The sequence below is a fragment of the Hyla sarda genome, chromosome 9 (assembly GCF_029499605.1).
Source record: "Hyla sarda isolate aHylSar1 chromosome 9, aHylSar1.hap1, whole genome shotgun sequence".
Classification (NCBI taxonomy): domain Eukaryota; kingdom Metazoa; phylum Chordata; class Amphibia; order Anura; family Hylidae; genus Hyla; species Hyla sarda.
Window position 1 is genome coordinate 29052530 of NC_079197.1, and position 22773 is coordinate 29075302.

General features: G+C 43.2%; 1 protein-coding gene across 3 annotated transcripts in view; it reads right to left on the minus strand.

Moving 5' to 3' along the window:
* MVB12B (multivesicular body subunit 12B) overlaps positions 1–22773 on the minus strand; it is a 117376-nt gene that overhangs the window by 3980 nt on the left and 90623 nt on the right. For 2 of the 3 annotated variants that reach the window (XM_056540967.1, XM_056540965.1), the window contains exons 8-9: positions 13921–13976; positions 12368–12448 (exon numbers count right to left, since the gene is read on the minus strand). In XM_056540967.1, coding sequence (XP_056396942.1) covers positions 12368–12448; positions 13921–13976 — 137 coding nt within the window. The remainder of the gene's footprint in view (positions 1–12367; positions 12449–13920; positions 13977–22773) is intronic. The other variant, XM_056540966.1, reaches the window with a different exon arrangement.

Sequence of the window (22773 nt, forward strand, 5' to 3'; positions counted from 1 at the left end):
TTTAACAGGGAGGCATATTGGATATTCCTCCTTAGCACGAGGCATCCCCTCGGTCTTAACAAGAGATTAGATTTAGCTCTCACTTGCCCTTAGACCCCCAAATACATAGTCATGTGCAAATGTATTATCAACATAATTAAGTATGATACATATATAAATTAATATCTAATTGTGAATTAATATACACTAATAATAAATATTCTAAATTAAAAACATGATACCTATACTACTGTTCTTGCAGATGAGTACTTGTATTTGGTTTTCCTCGACTCAAGTCAGGAATCAATTATGTAAATGTTTACATTGTTCTTTAGAATAATCCTATTGTAACAACAAATGCCTTGGGCGCACCCAGGTGTGAACATGTTCCAAAAAATTGGTGTTTCCCAACTCGATGCTCCAGCGCCATGTTTTGTATGTGAACGATTTTATGATGTGTATGGTCATGTGACCGCTATTTTGTGTATTTTAAGACGTTCATTGTGGTTGTTTGTTACCTACGACTAAGCACTCCGGTGCGAAACGCGTCAGGCTTCTGTGTACTGCGTCCTGCTGAAATAAAATTCTGAGTTTTTACCTGCATACTACAGTTCTGTGCCGGACTATCTTCTTTGCTGTCAATTGTGTGAGCCGGAGGCGGAACCGGCGTGTCCGCAGCACGAACTCAGGAGCAGCTGCGGGTGTGGTGAGCGGCAATCCATTTTGTATATATATATATATATATATATATATATATATATATATATATATATTTTTTTTTTTTTTTATAAAGTGGAAAATATACTAACGAAATATACTAACGAAATTACACATATATGCAGGTGACAGACTGATGCAAAATATTCAGGCTGCAAATGCCACTTTCTAGCAGCTGCACTGTCTATAGCAGTGTGCCTCCAGCTGTTGCAAAACTACAACTGGATAGCATGCTGGGCACACTCTAATCTACACAGTATTTATTTGGGGGGCACACTTTTTGACCTACACAGTATATATTGGGGGCACATTAACTTACTATGGCATCTACAACACTGGCATGTGTATGTGAGTTTTGTATGGTGTGATAAAGAAGGGTTGAGATACAAGACAGGAGCCAATGAGTTCAATTCTCTAAAACCTACGTAGGTAACGTGTAGCTAAACAAACTCTTCACAACAGACCTCGGTGCACAGAGCCCTGCTTGTCCTCAGTGTACAAAGCCCTGATTGTCCTCAGTGTACAGAGCCCTGATTGTCCTCAGTGTACAGAGCCCTGATTGTCCTCAGTGTAGAGAGCCCTGATTGTCCTCAGTGCACAGAGCCCTGCTTGTCCTCAGTGCACAGGGCCCTGCTTGTCCTCAGTGCACAGGGCCCTGCTTGTCCTCAGTGCACAGAGACCTGCTTGTCCTCAGTGCACAGAGCCCTGCTTGTCCTCATTGCACAGAGCCCTGCTTGTCCTCATTGCACAGAGCCCTGCTTGTCCTCATTGCACAGAGCCCTGCTTGTCCTCATTGCACAGAGCCCTGCTTGTCCTCATTGCACAGAGCCCTGCTTGTCCTCAGTGTACAGCCCTGCTTGTCCTCAGCGTACAGAGCCCTGCTTGTCCTCAGCGTACAGAGCCCTGCTTGTTCTCATTGCACAGAGCCCTGCTTCTCCTCAGTGTACACAGCCCTGCTTGTCCTCAGCGTAGAGACCTGCTTGTCCTCAGCGTAGAGACCTGCTTGTCCTCAGCGTACAGAGCCCTGCTTGTCCTCAGCGTACAGAGCCCTGCTTGTCCTCAGCGTACAGAGCCCTGCTTGTCCTCAGCATACAGAGCCCTGCTTGTCCTCAGCGTACAGAGACCTGCTTGTCCTCAGCGTACAGAGACCTGCTTGTCCTCAGCGTACAGAGCCCTGCTTGTCCTCAGCGTACAGAGCCCTGCTTGTCCTCAGCGTACAAAGCCCTGCTTGTCCTCAGCGTACAGAGCCCTGCTTGTCCTCATTACACAGAGCCCTGCTTGTCCTCAGTGTACAGGGCCCTGCTTGTCCTCAGTGCACAGAGACCTGCTTGTCCTCAGTGCACAGAGACCTGCTTGTCCTCAGTGCACAGAGCCCTGCTTGTCCTCATTGCACAGAGCCCTGCTTGCCCTCATTGCACAGAGCCCTGCTTGCCCTCACTGCACTGAGCCCTGCTTGTCCTCACTGCACAGAGCCCTGCTTGTCCTCAGTGCACAGAGCCCTGCTTGTCCTCAGTGCACAGAGCCCTGCTTGTCCTCATTGCACAGAGCCCTGCTTGTCCTCATTGCACAGAGCCCTGCTTGTCCTCATTGCACAGAGCCCTGCTTGTCCTCAGCGTACAGAGCCCTGCTTGTCCTCAGCGTACAGAGCCCTGCTTGTCCTCAGCGTACAGAGCCCTGCTTGTCCTCAGCGTACAGAGCCCTGCTTGTCCTCAGCGTACAGAGCCCTGCTTGTCCTCAGCGTACAGAGCCCTGCTTGTCCTCAGCGTACAGAGCCCTGCTTGTCCTCAGCGTACAGAGCCCTGCTTGTCCTCAGCGTACAGAGCCCTGCTTGTCCTCATTACCCAAGCCCTGCTTGCCCTCATTGCACAGAGCCCTGCTTCTCCTCAGTGTACACAGCCCTGCTTGTCCTCAGTGTACACAGCCCTGCTTGTCCTCAGTGTACACAGCCCTGCTTGTCCTCAGTGTACACAGCCCTGCTTGTCCTCAGCGTAGAGCCCTGCTTGTCCTCAGCGTAGAGCCCTGCTTGTCCTCAGCGTAGAGCCCTGCTTGTCCTCAGTGTACAGAGCCCTGCTTGTCCTCAGTGTACAGAGCCCTGCTTGTCCTCAGTGTACAGAGCCCTGCTTGTCCTCAGTGTACAGAACCCTGCTTGTCCTCAGTGTACAGAGCCCTGCTTGTCCTCAGTGTACAGAGCCCTGCTTGTCCTCAGTGTACAGAGCCCTGCTTGTCCTCAGTGTACAGAGCCCTGCTTGTCCTCAGTGTACAGAGCCCTGCTTGTCCTCAGTGTACAGAGCCCTGCTTGTCCTCAGTGTACAGAGCCCTGCTTGTCCTCAGTGTACAGAGCCCTGCTTGTCCTCCCACACTTCCTGTATTTGGACTCCTCACAGAGACACAGGCAAGAGCTACAGGGACAAAAATATACACGTTTTTTAACCAATGTATAATATAAATAGACATATAATGGAAATATCTACATTATATAAATTGCTTTTGTTAACCACAGGTACACTTGAAAAGTAAAACTAGATGTCCCCATGTACGAAGAAGGAATGGAGTAATAGGACTGCGGGATTAAACTATAAAGGGTTTGTTTGTGGTCATAGTGACCCAATGGTTCTGCATTAGAGCTTTATACACAACATGACTATCAACAATGTTAAATCTTTATTTAAATATTATATTTATAGATATTATTTTAGATTATTTATACATATTTTTACATTTATAGATTTCAGATTATTTATAGAGATTATTTATAGACCTTTTTTTGTATTTTATATTACTTATAGCTATTATTCTAGATAATTTAAAGGATAATATTTTAGATTAATCATAGAGATTATTTTAGATGCATTGGATCAATAAAGATGGGTTGAAAGCCATTTCATGCCACAAGATAAATCCCCTAGGGGTTTCTGGGCCAATTTAAGTTCCACAAAACCTACTTGGGGAATGAATCCCCTCAGGATTAACCCTGACTAGAAATCCCCCATAAAAATTAACTTTTAATTACGCTCATTAAAATAGTGTCCAAACTAGGAGGTTGCACATCTATTGCTTCTAATTAGCAGTGGTGTTTAAAATTATCAGTACTGTATCCAGTTAAATCCTATAATATCATACAAATGTCTGCCATGCAGACTATTGGTTTATCGTTACTATCTAGTGTACCACGGTGCCGTGCTGCAGCTTGGGCACTCGGTGTACTGACTAGAAAAGGTCTCTGGTACAGTCTGTGATTAAAACATTAATCCTCTCTTCTAAACGTTTTCGCCATTCTGAATGGCTTTCTCAAAGAAATGTGCCTCATTTCTTTGAGAAAGCCATTCAGAATGGCGAAAACGTTTAGAAGAGAGGATTAATGTTTTAATCACAGACTGTACCAGAGACCTTTTCTAGTCAGTACACCGAGTGCCCAAGCTGCAGCACGGCACCGTGGTACACTAGATAGTAACGATAAACCAATAGTCTGAATGGCAGACATTTGTATGATATTATAGGATTTAACTGGATACAGTACTGATAATTTTAAACACCACTGCTAATTAGAAGCAATAGATGTGCAACCTCCTAGTTTGGACACTATTTTAATGAGCGTAATTAAAAGTTAATTTTTATGGGGGATTTCTAGTCAGGGTTAATCCTGAGGGGATTCATTCCCCAAGTAGGTTTTGTGAAAGCCATTTCATATCCTTTAAAATTTGTCATGCAGGTCTGTGTCAGATTATTAAACTTTCTGGATTTTAGGACATCAGTGTAAAGGAACTGTTGTTAATAATAGAATGTACATATTGATACATTTAAAAAAAAGAGAACCCAAGATGACTTTCAGTCCTATAGGATGCATATGGTACTTATGCATGTCACTAAGTGTACTTTGTGTACAAAACTCTTTTCCATGGGGCAGAACCATTATACCATGTTGAATATCAATATCATGCTCCCTCCCATAGACACGAATGGAGGGGGCGTGGCCTTGGTGTCACTTCCCCGTCTCAGAGGCAGCGCACGGCACAGAATGCTGGGGGATGCACAGAGATTGCAGGAGTTCCGCTGCAATCTTATTCCATTTTAAAGCCTTTTAAGCCAGAATACCCCTTTAATACAGTGGGGCCAAAAAGCATTTATTCAGCCACCAATTGTGCAAGTTCTCCCATTTTAAAAGATGAGAGAGGCCTGTAATTTTCATCATATGTATTCCTCAACTATGAGACATAATGAGAAAAAAATCCTGTCTGATTTTTAAAGAATTTATTTGCAAATGATGGTAAAAAAAAATATTATTTGATCAATAACAAAAGTTCATCTCAATACTTTGTTATATACCCTTTGTTGGTAATGACAGAGGTCAAATGTTTTCTGTAAGTCTTCACAAGGTTTTCACACACTGTTGCTGGTATTTTAGTTCATTCCTCCATGCAGATCTCCTCTAGAGCAGTGATGTTTTGGGGCTGTTGCTGGGCAACACAGACTTTCAACTCCCTCCAAAGGCTTTCTATGGGGTTGAGATCTGGAAACTGGCTAGGCCACTCCAGGACCTTGAAGCTCTTCTTACAAAGCCACTCCTTCGTTTACTAGGTCCCCCCGAGTGGTGGGATTTTTGCTCACCATTCTTGTGATAATTTTGACACCACAGGGTGAGATCTTGAGTGGAGCCTCACATCGAGGGAGATTATCAGTGGTCTTGTATGTCTTCCATTTTCTTATAATTGCTCCCACAGATGATTTCTTCACATCAAGCTGCTTGCCTATTGCAGGCCCAGTCTTCCCAGCCTGGTGCAGGTCTACAATTTTGTTTCTGGTGTCCTTCGACAGCTCTTTGGTCTTGGCCATAGTGTAGTTTGGAGTGTGACTGTTTGAGGTTGTGGACAGGTGTATTTTATACTGATAAGTTCAAACAGGGGCCATTAATACAGGTAACAAGTGGAGGACAGAAGTTGTTACAGGTCTGTGAGAGCCAGAAATCTTGCTTGTTTGTAGGTGACCAAATACTGATTTTCCACCATAATTTGCAAATAAATTCTTTAAAAATCAGACAGACAATGTGATTTTATGGATTTTTTTCTCATTATGCCTCTCATAGTTGAGGTATACCTATGATGAAAATTAAAGGCCTCTCTCATCTTTTTAAGTGGGAGAACTTGCACAATTGGTGGCTGACTAAATACTTTTTTGCCCCACTGTAGTTTCTGTATATGGCATTACTAAATTTATTATAAATTATATTATGTGAAAAATGGGAAGACAGTGGTGATTTAACTTTTTCTCTTCCTTTTTTTGGGTGGAGGGGGGGTATTCAAATTTTTTTTCTTACAAATGCTAACAACGTTCCTACGTTCCTGAGCACTGATAACACTGATCAATGGCATGGCATTGATCAGTGTTATCAGTGCTCAGCTTATACAGGCTGCTTGTATTGCTGGAATGCAGATAAGACAGCACGAAGGCAGGTAGGGACCCCGCGATCAGCTTTAAAATGTAAAAAGAAGAGAGAACATTTGAAAATAAAAAAGTCAAAATATTTTAGATTTCCACCTCCCTTGGCCGCATAAAAGAATCTGACTCTAAGAAGCTCTGTCTGCGTAGCTTAGTGATGCCATAGATAAGTTAGTTATACAAACATTTCAGGTGCACATTTTTACTATGGCTAAAATAATACCCCTATAACAAAATGAACAAAATGAGCGGAAGGGGTTACTGCAGTCAAGTGGGAGACTGTTTGTCAAACATAAACCACCTGGAGCTGAATCGCAAGGAGGTGACGGGATCCGAGCAGGAGACAAAGATGTTGAGGATTCGCTAATTAGCTCTTAAGACGACACAATTAGATATGCGCGGCTACCAGCAATTATATCAAGACGGATCTCCAGCCATTGGGGAAAAGGAGAGAGAAACAAAAGGGGTGAGGAGAAGGACGACCAGGGAATATACTCTATGTGTATAGGACATTTACAGCTGCATTTCTAGCTTAATGTGTTCTATCACCTCGCGATGTATCTCCCTTCCGCAAACACACATCATTAAAGTGAATGCTTGGTACCGTCATGAAAAGAATTATAGATTATAGATGTGCATCAGTAAATTACCAAAATGCACTATTTTGGCTGGTTTCTGCTTAGGCTGGGTTCACACCACGTTTTTGCAATACAGTTCCCGTATACGTTTTGAATTTGAAAACCGTACAGAACCGTAGTGAAAACCGTATGTATTGACTCTCCATTGAAAACCCTATGCCAAAAGATGCATCAGGTTGTGTCCGTTTTGCATCCTGTACAGTTTTGTCAGTTTTTCCCCCCAAAACAGTAGCCTACCACGGTTTTTGGTCCGGGTGAAAAACCTTATTGAAATGTATACATTTTTTTTTTTTAACATGGGAGTCAATGGGAACCATACAGGCCCGTATGTGCGTACGGTTCCATCTGGTTTTCACCATACGGTTTTTGACTTTGTACAGATTTTTTTCTTAGAATTTCAATCAAACAAGTGAAACGTTATTCATAATGGAATGAAAACGTAAAAACGTATACGTTTTTTTCTTAAAAAACAGATGCAACCGGACATCATTTTCAAATTGATTAAAATTTGTACACACGTTTTGATACAGTTTAGTCAGATTTTGAGGAAATTGCTTTTTTTTTAAATCAGAAACCTGTGACGGGAACTGTATTGCAAAAATGTGGTGTAAACCCAACCTTACGGAGATGGGCTTTTGCAACTCCAAGTTTAGAGCAGCCCTGCTAACTACCTAGGTCAATGATAGGCTGAGTGGCAGTATAACATATTGGGCCCCGGTACCAGGAAGAAGGCCAGTGGCGGGGCTTAAAGGGGTATTCCGGTACTTAAAAACGTATACTCTATCCTCAGGGGGATAAGTGTCTGATCGAGGGGGTCCCCTGTGATCTCCTGCCCAGGCTCTCCCATAGAGATGTATGGAGGGGACATGTTGGTGCCCGCTCTGTACATTGGGAGACAGACCGTAGGGGGTCCCTGTAGTCGGACCCCCCATGATCAGACACTTATTCCCTATCCCAAGGACAGGGGATAGGTTTTTAAGTACCGGAGTACCCTTTTACTACAGACTGCTGCTTGGCCAATCACTGGTAGAGGTGGGACACTGCTGAGGCCTGCTATTAGCTGAGCTGCAGTCTGACAGGTCAACCCTCAGCAACCAGGAAAAAGACCGGAGACTGGGGCAGTGGAGGGAGTTAAGTCCAGGTTTTTGGTTTTAATGCCAACAGGTTTAAAAACAAACAAACATGTACCTCTTTAGAATAATAAACTAGCAGTTACTTACCTTTCCAATAATTGTTGTTGGCATCCTCATACTTTTGGCATGTTTGTCACGTGACCGCCACAGCCAATCCATAGCCTTGGACGTCACGGGCCATACTCTGGGCATCCTGCCTCTCATCACTAAGCAGTGATGCTCGATGACCACTGATTGGCTGCGGCAATCAGGTGACGACCACTTCAAATGGAAGATCAAGGTGCTAATGGGAGCCTGAACAGAGGATTGGTGTGGAATTGAAAGGTAAGTAACTGCTGATTTATTATTTTAAAGCATTTGGAGCAAATTTTATATAAAAATATTAAACCGGGATAACCCCTTTAATAGTAAGTGAGCAAAAAGCAAGATTCTTGTTATGTCCAGCAAAGACAGGTTGCTGGTTGTAAAAGATTTTCTACATAATGGAATTGGGGATAAAATACAAAAAAATTTGCACTCACCCCAAAATGTCCCCCAACTACAATGCTGGCGATGCTGCAGTCGATCACTATCAGTTTTGGTTCCTACACCGAGTCCTAGCCTAGTTGAGTTGTTCATGTGTGGGGTCCGGGGTGGGAGCCCTAGCTGCCCATATGCCTGAAAAAAGTGAAGTCCCTTACCCATTTCACACCCATCCATATTCTATCCTGGGGATCGGTCTGTCCAGGGGTTTTTGTGTTCATGTTATTGTTCTCCTTCTGGTTGACTTTGTTTCCATGTCTGGGTTCTCCTTCACCCCCGTTGCAATTTTCTCGCAGTAAAGGATCCTCTTCTGTTTTAGTTTCATCCTCTCCTCCTCCTCCTCCATGTTCTCAACGTGTCCACCCTGCTTCCCTCTCTTTTATGTCTTCTCTCTACCTTTACAGTCCCAGAGAGGTGGTCCCTAAAATTCTCAATTTTCTTTCCTACAATGTGGGGAGTTTTACTGGCTACAGGGTTAATTCCGCCAAGAGTATGCTATTGCCTTTAGGTGCGACTCCTCCCGGATGGCTTACTGGTAAGACTGAGCTGGGCATAACGGTGGCCCCTTCTTCCATAACTTATTTGGGCATTTGCATTGGGAAGACCACTGATACGCTTTATTCCCTCAACTTTACGCTGCTCTTTCAGCATATATTGGCCGAATGAAAGTGATGGGAGACATCCCCTCTGTCCTCCTTGGGTAGATGCAATCTTGTTTAAATAATTAGCTTCCCTCGCTTAGTGTATCCCCTACAAACGCTCCCGCTCCTACTTAAGCATACCGATGTTAGGTGCCTCAACATTGCCTTTTAACGTTTTCTATGGCAGGGCAAGCGCCCGCGCATAGCCCTGCAGATACTCATGCTTTGCAAGGCGGAAGGGGGGGGGGGGGGTTGACTTCCCAAATATCACGGTTATAGTTAAGCTTGCTTATTTCGCCACACGCTTGAGTGGCTTCATGCCTCCAGTTACTTTTCCAATCTAGCGGTGGAAGTGGAGCTTGCTACCTCATGGTCTTTGCCAGCACTTCTTTACACCTCTTATGCTAAACTCCCGAAAGGGATTAATGGTTCAGCGCTATTGCAAGATACCATATTGACCTGGAAGGAAGTGCGGAAGGTCTTTGGCCTTCCGTTTCTTACGTCCAAGAGGATGCCCTTGCATGATCCTCCAGAATTCCCTCAGAGTAGGTCTTCCCCGTGGTTGCGCTTATGGTGTTCTAAAGGGGTTTGGACGGTGGGGCGACTGATTCAGTGATGACCGTAGATGGCTCACACTGAGTGAGATGCTTTGTACGTTTGACTTTCCTCTGTCCCACACTCTCTATGTGGGTCCAGGCCTTTTGCTCCTCTAGACTGCTGGTTTTTTTGAAGGAAGCCCCGACCCACACCCTAGATGACATTATTGGTAGTGAACCCCAGAAATAATCGATCTCTGATTTATACGCAGTCTTCCGTGACAATTTTCTCAAATTCGACCCCAAATATGTATTCCGTACGTGGGAGCGATGGACCGGGGATGCTGACATTACAGACATGGCTTTAAGAGGGTGGGACACTGTACGGAAAAATTTTATCAATGAGAGGTGGAGGGAGACTTTTAAAGCTGCGTGAGCTACCTTGAAATATGGTTTTAACATACTGCCCTCTCCTTTCTCGAGCAGGATCACTCATTGTCCTAAATGTAAATCCCCGCTCACAAACATGTATCACGGGATCTGGGAGCGCTCCTGCCAATTACTGGCGTCTCATACAGTCGCACATATGGGACCATTGGAAGGTAAGGGTCCCTTTCACACCACAATAGCTGATATTTCACCAATTACGCCCACCGAAGGGAGAAGGGAGGTTTCCACTGTATGTTCATGTTGTCCTCTTAGTTGCCTTGTGTTGTCTTTTTGCTAAATGGTTGGATGCTACTACTCCAGATTTTCCACTACTGATAGCCCAACTGAAGTCCTTTCCGGAAATGGACCGCTAAGATGCTGAGCGACACTCTGATTCCGGAACCAGGCACTTTTTCCAGAAATGGAAATCCTTTATTGTGACCGCCTCTCAGTGGATCATTGAAATTGTACGACCGTTTAGATGCAGTGTGGAATCTATGAGAGGTTCTCTAGGGGCATTACGTTTTCCGGATGCTTAATATAGTTCACCCGCTTTTTTAAGCATTGTTGATCTCTGTTGAGATCCCCTAGGAGTCAAAGGGGATACTGCTGGGATCGGGTGGCGTTCCAGGGGAGTGGAGCCTTATCCAATGCTAGTCTGTCTGGTAGGGGGCCTAGGGAGTTAAGACATATTGTGCTTCCTTCTCTCAACTGGCAACGCATATTTCTTTCCGAATGGTTATTTCATGATGACCGAAGACACCTTTTCCCAGATCATAGTCTCGTATTCTTCGTGGACGATTAGCGACTGTGCTCTTTTTCATTTTTTCTTTCAGGGGGGTAGGGGGGTATAGGGTGGTTTAATGTATTGGGGGGCATTCTTGTTCCAGGTGGAGTGCTTTGTACTGTAGTGCTTTTTGCCTCTATATTCCCATATTTTGCACATTGTGCCATTTTGTTTTTTTTATAGAAAATCTTTAATAAAAAATATGTTCGGTAATTAACCCTTTAAGGACTCAGACAACTTTGGCCTTAAGGACTCAGACAATTTTATTTTAACGTTTTCGTTTTCTCCTCCTCGCCTTCAAAAAATCATAACTCTTATATTTTCATCCTTGTTTTTTGGGCGACCAGTTGTCCGTTGTAATGCTATCCCTCACTTTACCATAAAATGTATGGCGCAACCCAAAAAAATACTATTTGTGTGGGGAAATTAATTAATTAATAAACCTAATTTTGGAAGGTTTCGTTTTTCACGCCGCAAAATCTACAGTAAAAATTACATGTGTTCTTTATTCTTTGGGTCAATGCGATTAAAATGATACCCATAATTACATACTTTTCTATTACTGTTGCGTAAAAAAAAACGCAAACTTTTTAACCAAATCGGTACGCTTAAAATCCCTCTATTTTGAAGACCTATAACTTTTTCATTTTTTCGTATAGGTGGTGGTATGAGGGCTCATTTTTTTGTGCAGTGATCTGTACTTTTTATTGATACTATATTTGCATATATAAAACTTAATACATTTTTTATAACTTTTTTTTGGATTATTTTTTTAACGTTCACGCCGTTCACCGTACAGTATCATTTGCATTATATTTTAATAGTTTGGATATTTACGCACGCGTCGATACCAAATATGCACATAATTAATTAATTTTTTTTACAATTTTTGGGGGTGAAATGGGGGAAATGGGACAATTTTTAATTTTTATTGGAGGAGGGGATTTTTCACATTTTTTTTCACTTTATTTATTTATTTATTACTTTCAATTTTACACTTTAATAGTCCCCATAAGGGACTATTTAAAGCAATCATTTGATTGCTAATACTGTTCAGTGCTATGCATAGGGCATAGCACTGATCAGTGTTATCAGTCATCTTCTGCTCTGGTCTGCTCGATCTCAGACCAGAGCAGAAGATCCGTGGAAGGCAGCGGAGGCAGTGAGGGGACCTCCATCTGCCGCTCTCGATGATCGGATCGCCGCGATCTGTATTGATCACGGCATCTGAGGGGTTAATGGTGGACATGGTGGATGTCGGCCATTACCGGCGGGTCCCTGGCTGCTATCAGCCGGGACCTGCTGCGCATGACTCGAGCATCGCTCCGATGCTCATGGTCATGTATAGGACGTAAATGTACATCCTGGTGTGTTAAGTACCACTGCACCAGGACGTAAATGTACATCCTGTGTCATTAAGGGGTTAAGTAGACCACTTACTTTAGCAGCGGGCAATGGAGTTGCCAGTTGACAAAGCGCACCATGCTGCCGCAACAAAGTAGTTACACTTTAAAGGGCACTTTACTCATATCCAGACTTGTTCTCTTCTTACCTCCTTCTCAATTTCGGCCAGGGACTTGATGGTTATTCCCAAAAGGTCAACCTGCTGCATCTGAAACAAAGAAACCTCTTTCTGATTAACCAGAATTTAAGAGGTTCAATCAAAAGAAACAGGAATCATTGTATTACAAAAAGTGTAGATTGCATCATTTTCTCAACACAAGCAACGATCAATACAACAGTCTTCTAAAAATCACGACTTGTGGTGCCTTGTAATTCTCCTACTGACCACATGATGGCAGAAAAACCAAAGGAACGGAGAATTCCACAGCTAGCAAAAAGTCTAACAATAAGTATTTATCTTACACAGTAACACTCAAGGGATTGGACATTCAAAAAAAAAAAAAAAATATATATATATACATTTAAAAATTGCCATATTATACGTATAACGAAAAAAAACAGACTAGTAACTAAAATATGTAAAAATAACCTATGCTACTTTATAATTTTTACACATTTTAAGTTTGTGATATTTTATTGGTTAACCAAAAAAGAACTAATAGAATGTAAATAAAAAATAAAAATAAAATTAAAAATAAATAAAATACAGTGATACATTGCTCTTACATTGGTGTTATCCAGCCCGCCAATGCGTTTATTATCAAAGAGCATGGAAACAAGTCTAGGTCTTTGGGAGCAAATAGGAAAGAATTTAGATCAATCTATATACATTGGCTAACATAGGGGTGTCCTGTACAGACTGCACTGAGGGAATATACAGTACGTGCCGCCATGTTGGCATAACCTGTACTCTCACACATGTCTTTCTATATATATTCCCATCAAATAAAATAAAATGGGCCAAAAAAAAAGGTTAGAAAAGTGGTTCTACGTTATTTCCACAGACAGCGCCACTCTTGTACAAGGGCTGTATCTGGTATTGCAGCTCAGCTTTGTTCAAGTAAATGAGGCTAAGGGCCTGTTCACACTGCTATTGTGCTCCGGTGAAGGGAGCAATAGCGGTCAGACCGCCGGAAGGACGAGAGTTGAGCGAAGAAAAAATAAATACCGCTAGTCCTATTTTTTCCCTCCACTCCACACCTCTGTAAAATATCGGACACCCAACAGACCCTATAACAGGGATCAAGTCCTGGAAGAAAAAGTGTGGGAACTCACCCAAGATTTCCACTCAAGGACTGGTCCTGCAGGACTCTTGATAATGGGAACAGGGTTCCTGCAGTGGAAAAAGTGCAGGAACTCCGTTCCCATGAGTTCCTGCAGGACTTGAGCCCTGCCCTATAACAGTCAATGAGATCTGCCAGGACCAGGCTGTGTCATTTGTGCCCAAGGGTCAGTTTGGCACACAAAAAAGAAAACAAAAAAAACAGACCCTATACAGGTCAGAGCATAACGCCTTAACCGCAATACCAGGCACAGTCTATGGACAAGATTGGCGCTGTTTCTCGAAAGGAGATAATTTTTTTCTATTTTCAGAATACAGGTGGCAATAAAGAACCGATGAAATATGATAATAGTAGTTACAGGCACAAGACCTAAAAGCAACACCAATATATTTGACTTTAGCGCGGACTGTACACTTACTGCCTCCGACGCGCAGGCAAACTTCTCTGAAATCATAAAAGGAACGCCATCCATTGCTGGAAAAAAAAAAAAAAGGAATATGATTGAGTGGAAAAGAGAAAACTATATTATATATTATAATAAATATAATAATAATTAATATAAAATAATAATAGTTAGAAGAGAAAAAAAACAACATACAAAAATCACAATTTTTAACAGTTTTTCCCAACCAGGGTGCCTCCAGATGTTGCAAAACTAGAACACCCAGCATGCCAGGACAGCCAAAATTTATAACAGTGTTTCCCAACCAGGGTGCCTCCAGCTGTTGCAAAACTACAAGTCCCAGCATGCCAGGACACACAAAATTTATAACAGTGTTTCCCAACCAGTGTGCCTCCAGTTGTTGCAAAAAAAAACTACAACTCCCAGAATGCCAGGACCGCCAAAATTTATAACAGTGTTTCCCAACCAGGATGCCTCCAGCTGTTGCAAAACTACAACTCCCAGCATGCCAGGACAGCCAAAATTTATAAGTGTTTCCCAACCAGAATGCCTCCAGCTGTTGCAAAACTACAAGTCCCAGCATGCCAGGACAGCCAAAATTTATAACAGTGTTTCCCAACCAGGGTGCCTCCAGCTGTTGCAAAACTACAACTCCCAGCATGCCAGGACAGCCAACATTTATAACATTGTTTCCCAACCAGGGTGCCTCTAGCTGTTGCAAAACTACAACTCCCAGCATGCCCGGACAGCCTTTGGCTGTCCGGGCATGCTGGGAGTTGTAGTTTTGCAACAGCTGGAGGCACCCTGGTTGGGAAACCCTGATTCACAAAACATATCTGTTAAAAAAAAAAAAAATTTAATTTGTGCTGCCGCTCTCAACACATTTCTCATAACCCTATAAAACCGCGCTGCCCGTTACGTGACAGCGAGGATACGGCTCTGACGGTTATTCATAGAAATGTCTCCTGCCCGCCCGGGTCCCGCACAGAGGCGCTCTCATCTGGGCGTCTGTCACATATGAGTTAGGACACCGCCGCTCCGGCATAACAAGCTCTCTCCGTGTCACCTGCAGTCATTAAAAGCTGAAGCCACTTCATCTGGGCGTTCTGCCCCTGTACGGCATACAGAGCGCCAGCCCATGCCAAGGGCTCAGCAGTGTAATTAGCATCCTCCTAAACAAACGAGTTTCCACACAGCTGTAATTAAGCAAGCTTGTAATTAAGTCGATGCCCTTTATCATACAGATCATGCTTAAAAACGCTTTGAAGAATGAATGTGTTATTAATGTGATAATGTCAAATCACAGGCATTCGCCCGGGCTGTCAGCGCGTTTCGCTCCCTCCGCAGATTAGAAAACACATTCCGGGTGCGTGGTGTTGTGCATAAATATGGAAACTACACCAATGTTAAATTTAATTACTTTATGGTAGGATTGGCAAACACTAAAAGTTGCGCGTTTCCAAGGCGAGTTATTAATATGGACTGTGCGTGTACGTTTTTTTTTTTCTGTCCTGTCTATCAGGGACGCGGGGGAAGAAGGTACAGATTGGGGGGGTGGGGTATGCGGCTGCTGAATTCTTGCTACGGCAAAATTGAACAATCGCTAAATTAGGATTTTTGAAGACGATGAGGACAACACTTCTGGTCTTAAAGGGGCACCCCTGTGGAAAACTTTTTTTTTTAAATCAACTGGTGCCAGAAAGTTAAACATATTTGTAAATGACTTCTATTAAACAATCTTAATCCTTCCAGTACTTTTTAGGGGCTATATACTACAGAGGAAATGCTTTACTTTTTAGATTTTTCTGATGTGATGACCACAGTGCTCTCTGCTGACCTCTGCTGTCCATAGCAGCATATGTTTGCTATGGGGATTTTCTCCTGCTCTGGACAGTTCCTAAATTGGACAGTAGAGGTCAGCAGAGAGCACTGTGGTCATGATGTCAGAGAAATCTAAAAAGTAAAGCATTTCCTCTGTAGTATATAGCCCCTAAAAAGTACTGGAAGGATTAAGATTTTTAACAGAAGCAATTTACAAATCTGTTTAACTTTTTGGCACCAGGTGATTTAAAAAAAAAAAAAAAAAAAAAAAAAAAAAAGTTTTCCATGGGAGTACCCCTTTAAAGGGAAGGTGTCATCAGAAAATGGCCTATTGTTTAAATTATATCTATGTTAAACATATTTGTTAGCAATATTATTTTTTTCAAATTTTTGAAAATTTTTGGTTCCAATATTTTTTTTCTTCTAATTTTCCATTTTACAATCTATATCAATGTTTCCCAACCAGCGGCACGCTGATATAGATTGTAAAATGGAAAATTAGAAAAAAAATTTGGAACAAAAAATTATCAAAAATGTGAAAGAAATAAAAAAAAATTGCAAAACTACAACTCCCAGCATGCCTGGACAGCCTATTACTAAACGCAGTTAAAAACGGCTTAAGAAAGTGTAAATAATAAATTAGAATAAAAAATAGGAAAAAAAAGAAAAACAACTGTTGGAATCTGGTGCTGATCAGCAAAAAAAGAAAAAATATATAGTCGCTACGTTTACTTCAAGGGGACGGCCATTGCAACTGACCCAATGCAGTATTCTCACAGCTGAAATTCCGATTTAAGGCCTGTCCACATTCTGGACATTCAGCCACCAAAATCATGGGCAGTAGGACCGCGTGGGTGTGCGCCGTGTCATAGCTGGCAATGCAGTCCTCTACACAGTGGTACAGATTTATCAAACTCTGTGAGAGAAAAAGTGGAGAGATTTTCCCACAGCAACCAATCACAGCTCAGCTTTCACTTTACCTCAGCTCATGAGCTGAGCTGTGATTGGCTGCTGTGGGAAAATCCCTCCACTTTTTCTCTCACAGAGTTTGATAAATCTGTGCCAATGTACGGAACTAATATAAAAGTGAAGCTCAAAGATGAATGGGCAAACTAATACCGTACATTTATTAAAATACATAAACACCAGTCAGCATATCATACTGGGCTGACACCCACCGGGCCCTAGGAGGTGCAGCTTACAGTAAGGCAAAACAGAATTCTAATAGGTATATACACTTATGTGTAGAAACTCAATAGTAAGATCAACCTAAAATACTGACAACACTATAAAAAACACTGGCCTTCAAGAATACAGTGCCGTGCAAAAATATTCACCTCCCTTGACTTTTTTGGGGGGGATTTTAATGCTTCACAACCTGGAATTAACATGGATTGTTTGAGGATTTAGATCATTTAATTTACAGAACATAGCCACAACTTTGAAGATTTTTTTTTATTGTGAAGCAAACAACAAATAGAAAAAAAGTCAATGGGGGAAATTTATCAAAACCTGTGCAGAGGAAGAGTGGTGCAGTTGCCCATAGCAACCAATCAGATTGCTTCTTTCATTTTCCACAGGCCTCTAAAGAGGCCTGTGGAAAATGAAAGAAGCAATCTGATTGGTTGCTATGGGCAACTGCACCACTCTTCCTCTGCACAGGTTTTTGATAAATCTCCCCCAATATGCATAACTATTCATAACTAAGTCAATACTTTGTAGAGCCAACTTTTGCGGCAATCACAGCTCCAAGTGGCTTTGGATAAGTCTCTATGAGCTTGCCTCATCTTACCACTGGGATTTTTGCCCATTCCTCCTGGCAATACTGCTCCAGCTCCTTCAAGTTGGATGGTTTGCGCTTGTGAACAGCGATCTTTAAGTCTGACCACAGATTTTTGATTGGATTGAGATCTGGGCTTTGACTTGGCCATTCCAACACATTTACATGTTTCCCATTCAACCACTCAAGTGTCGCTTTAGCAGTGTGTTTGGGGTCATTGTCCTGCTGGAAGGTGAACCTCCGTCCTAGCCTCAAATCATGCACAGAGTGCTACAGGTTTTGCCCAATATCATCCCTGTATTTAGCACCATCCATCTTTCCCTCAACTCTGACCAGTTTCCCAGTCCCGGCTGCTGGTGTTCTTTGGGTGATGTGATATGTTGGGTTTGCTTTGATGGCCGAAAAGTTACATTTTAGTCTCATCAGACCAGAGCACCTTCCTCCATACATTTTGAGAGTCTCCCACAAGCCTTTTTACAAACTCAAAACAAGCCTTTTTGTTTTTAGTTGAAAGTAATGGCTTTCTTCTGGCCCCTCTGCCATAAAGCCCAACTCTATGGAGTGTACGGCTTATTGTCATCCTGTGTACAGATACTCCAGTCTCTGCTGTGGTGCCTCTCTGATTAATGCCCTCCTTGCCAGGTCCGTGAGTTTTGGTGGGTGGAAGGTTTGCTGTTGTGCCATGTTCTTTCCATTTGGTTATGATAGATTTGATGGTGCTCCCTGGGGATCATCAAAGATTTTGATTTTTTTTTTTCTTACAACCTAACCCTGACTTGTAGTTCTCAACAACATTGTCCATTACTTGTTTGGAGAGTTCCTTGGTCTTCATGCCAGTGTTTGGTTACTGATGCCTCTTGCTTAGGTGTTGCAGCCTCTGGGGCCTTTAAAAAAAGGTGTATATGTAATGACGGATCATGTGACACTTAGAGTGCACACAGGTGGACATCATTTCACTAATTATGCGACTTCTGAAGGTAATTGGTTGCGCCAGAGCTTTCTATGGACTTCCTAACAAAGTGGGTGAATACACGCACATATATACGCGTATACACAATATACGCACATGCCAATTTTCTGTTTTCTATTTCTAAAAAATACACTGCTCAAAAAAATAAAGGGAACATTTAAACAACACAATGTAACTCCAAATCAATGACACTTCTGTGAAATCACACTGTCCACTCAGGAAGCAACACTGATTGACAATCAATTTCACATGCTGTTGTGCAAATGGAATAGACAACAGGTGGAAATTATAGGCAATTAGCAAGACACCCCCAATAAAGGAGTGGTTCTGCTGGTGGTGACCACAGTCCACTTCTCAGTTCCTATGCTTCCTGGCTGATGTTTTGGTCACTTTGGAATGCTGCCGTTGCTTTCATTCTAGTGGTAGCATGAGACGGAGTCTAAAACCCACACAAGGGGCTCAGGTAGTGCAGCTCATCCAGGATGGCACATCAATGCGAGCTGTGGCAAGAAGGTTTGCTGTGTCTGTCAGCGTAGTGTCCAGAGCATGGAGGCGCTACCAGGAGACAGGCCAGTACATCAGGAGACGTCGAGGAGGCCGTAGGAGGGCAACAACCCAGCAGCTAGACTGCTACCTCTGCCTTTTTGCAAGGAGGAGCACTGCCAGGGCCCTTCAAAATGACCTCCAGCAGTCCACGAATGTGCACGTGTCCACTCAAACTGTCAGAAACAGACTCCATGAGGGTGGTATGAGGGCCCAACGTTCACAGGTAGGGGTTGTGCTTACAGCCCAACACCATGCAGGATGTTTGGCATTTGCCAGAGAACACCAAGATTGGCAAATTTGCTACTGGCGCCCGGCTCTTCACAGATGAAAGCAGGTTCACACGGAGCACATGTGACAGACATGACAGAGACTGTAGACGCCGTGGAGAATATTCTGCTGCCTGCAACATCCTCCAGCATGACTGGTTTGGCGGTGGGTCAGTAATGGTGTGGGGTGGCATTTCTTTCGGGGGCCGCACAGCCCTCCACGTGCTTGCCAGAGGTAGCCTGACTGTCATTAGGTATCGAGATAAGATTCTCAGACCCCTTGTGAGACCATATGCTGGTGCGGTTGGCCCTGGGTTCCTCCTAATGCAAGACAATGCTAGACCTCATGTGGCTGGAGTGTGTCAGCAGTTCCTGCAAGGCATTGATGCTATGGACTGGCCCGCCCGTTCCCCAGACCTGAATCCGATCATGTCTCGCTCCATCCAGCGCCACGTTGCACCACAGACTGTCCAGGAGTTGGCGGATGCTTTAGTCCAGGTCTGGGAGGACATCCCTCAGGAGACCATCCTCCACCTCATCAGGAGCATGCGCAGGCGTTGTAGGGAGGTCATACGGGCACGTGGAGGCCACACACACTATTGAGCCTCATTTTGACTTGTTTTAAGGACATTACATAAAGTTGTATCAGCCTGTAGTTTGGTTTTCCACTTTGATTTTGATTGTCACTCCATATCCAGACCTCCATGGGTTGATAAATTTGATTTCCAGTGATAATTTTTGTGATTTTGTTGTCAGCACATTCAACTATGTAAAGACAAAAGGATTTCATACGATTAGTTCATTCATTCAGATTTAGGATGTGTTATCTTACTGTTCCCTTTATTTTTTTTAAGCAGTGTAGTTTTATTTATATATTTTTCTAATTTCACTTCACCAACTTAGACTATTGTGTTCTGATCCATCACATAAAATTTGGATTAACAAACCATTGAACTTCAAGCGCAACTGTCATGAACTCTGGGTGCTATAACCTGCACACAGCCTTTGTACTGTGTGCAGATGGTGTGTACAGCAATGTTATTACCTTATTTTTGCAGGCTTTCATGACCCCAAAAAATGCTTTTGGTCACAGCCACTGACAGTCGGATAGGCGTGGCAAGAGGTACGCGATGCCCCGCTGCCACGCCCACCCCCTGTATGTCAGCGCTGGGACCCCTGTGTGATTGACACACAGGTCCCAGTGCATGTGCCATTCAGTTCCCGATACTAGGGGCAGAGAGGAAGCGTGCTCTCTGAATCTAGCACTGCGCAGGTGCACTGAGGAGGCAGACGGCAGCGGGAGCGAGCGCTTGCCTGGATAAAACGCGACGGCGCACATGTTATAAGAGCTGAAGGGCGAATGTGCTGGGTCCTGGGTGTCAGTCACAAAGCGGTCCTAGCGCTGACGTACAAGGGGTGGGCGCGGCGGCGGTGGGGCATCGCATACCTCGCGCCACGCCTATCCGACTGTCAGTGGCTGTGATCAAAAGCATTTTTTGGGGTCATGAAAGCCTGCAAAAACTTAGGTAAAAAAAATTGCTGTACACACCATCTGCACACAGTACAAAGGCTGTGTGCAGGTTATAGCACCCAGAGTTCATGACAGTTGGGCTTTAAGGCTGTAATGTACCACAATATGAAAAAAGTCTTGCTGCCTTCATGTAAACACTTGTTAATGCATACAGTCAGGGAAAAGTTGGTAGAGTTGTACCACTAATTTTGCACAGTGATTTCACATGCCCATAAGGAGATCAGCATCGGGACAATCGTGCATACGCTGTTAAGATCTATAAACACAAGTCTTATTGCACTTGAATAAAACACAGCTTGGTACCAGGTACCTCTCAACCTCCAATGCGCGGTCCACGGAGTGAGTGCGGGAATTGCTCCTCTGTGGAATCCAGCCGCTGACAATTGAAGCCGCAGACAGGCTGTGTGAGTGATCCCTTTAGGTTGAGTATAGCAAGCAATCTCTGCATTTGGGCAGACAAAGCAACACACTGCATTGTTATGTCTGGTAATTGGAGGGCGCACACTAAAGAGCGCTCACCCAGCAGATCCCTCAGCCCACTCATAAATTGCGCTGCCTACATGGATGGCTAAAGTCAGCCTGAAATGATCATAAAATATTATATTAATATGTAAATCATCCGGCTGTTACCGTACACTGATTAGTATATAAATTACACCTCATTACATATTACAACCAAATAAACACAAACTGTGTGTACAATGAATTATGGGTGCGACTGCAAGTATTCCACTCCCCAAACCCCTCCTGCTCCCACCAGCCGTCCAGATGCTTTGTTTGTGGACCACTATAAGTATGCCCCATATATAGACTGCATTATGTCACAACAAAAGGGATACAAGCTGAAAGAATCTTCTCAAACTTGAAGATCTAGCATTTGAAAAAGCGTCTGTTTTTTTTCCTTCTTGAAACAGTGCCACTTTTGTCCACAGGCTATATATGGTATTGCAGCTCTGCAAAGGGTTATTACAGTTTTAGTATATAAATATTTTTTGTTAATAAAAAAAATTATATAGTAACTTATCAATAAACAGCTTTACGGGGTGCTATATGTAAGGAGGTAATGCAAAGCTTCAGGAGGAGATCCGACACTTATCCCCTATGCTTTGGATGGGGGATATATTGTCCTTCATTGCAGAACCCCATTAAAGAGTACCTGTCACCAAACTAAACGTTTTAAAATATTGTTCCTTATGTAATTATAAGACACTTTTCTATTTACTTGCTGTTTAATTCCTTTATATGTTTTTAATGTGATTGAAAAAACAGCCACTAGGTGGTTCTGTTCTATTCCCTGCCGCAAGTCAAACAGTTAGTTTGGTCTCCTCCCGGCCTGGCAGGAGACCAAACTCAGGAAGTGCGTTCAGAGCATGGGGAGGCACAGCTCTCACAGGCTTCAGTGATGTCGCGCCTGCTGGGGAACATCCACTTTCTCCTGCCGGGAGCTCACACAATGTGAGCAAGGGAAAAGGTATGATACACAGGTTTTTAAAGTTCAGAACAATTTTTTAAGGGCAGGAGGGGTGTTAGGAGTAGTAAATAAAATATGTTTTGATGACAGGTACTCTTTAAGAAGGATGAAATTGAAGGTGCACAGGGGCACAGTAGAGGCCCATGCAACCCAAAACATACGACCATGCTGAAGGGACCTAAACAGCAATGGGACCATAAAAACCTATTAAAGTGTACCTAGTGACATATCAAAAATTTTAATTGGCGGGGGGGGGGTCTGAGTGTTCAGGAAAGTGAGCAGGGAGAAGTCCCTGCTGCTGTGCACTCCTCTCCCTGCCTTCATTGCCTGTGTGTCTCAATCACATGACACAGAATAGAGAGAGAGGGCGCATTGAGCACGAACTTCTCCCGGCTCGTTCCCCTGATCGGGGTTTAAGAACAATTATCATATGTTTATTTTATGTAAATTGCGTATCAGAATTCTCCAGATCTAAAGAGAGAG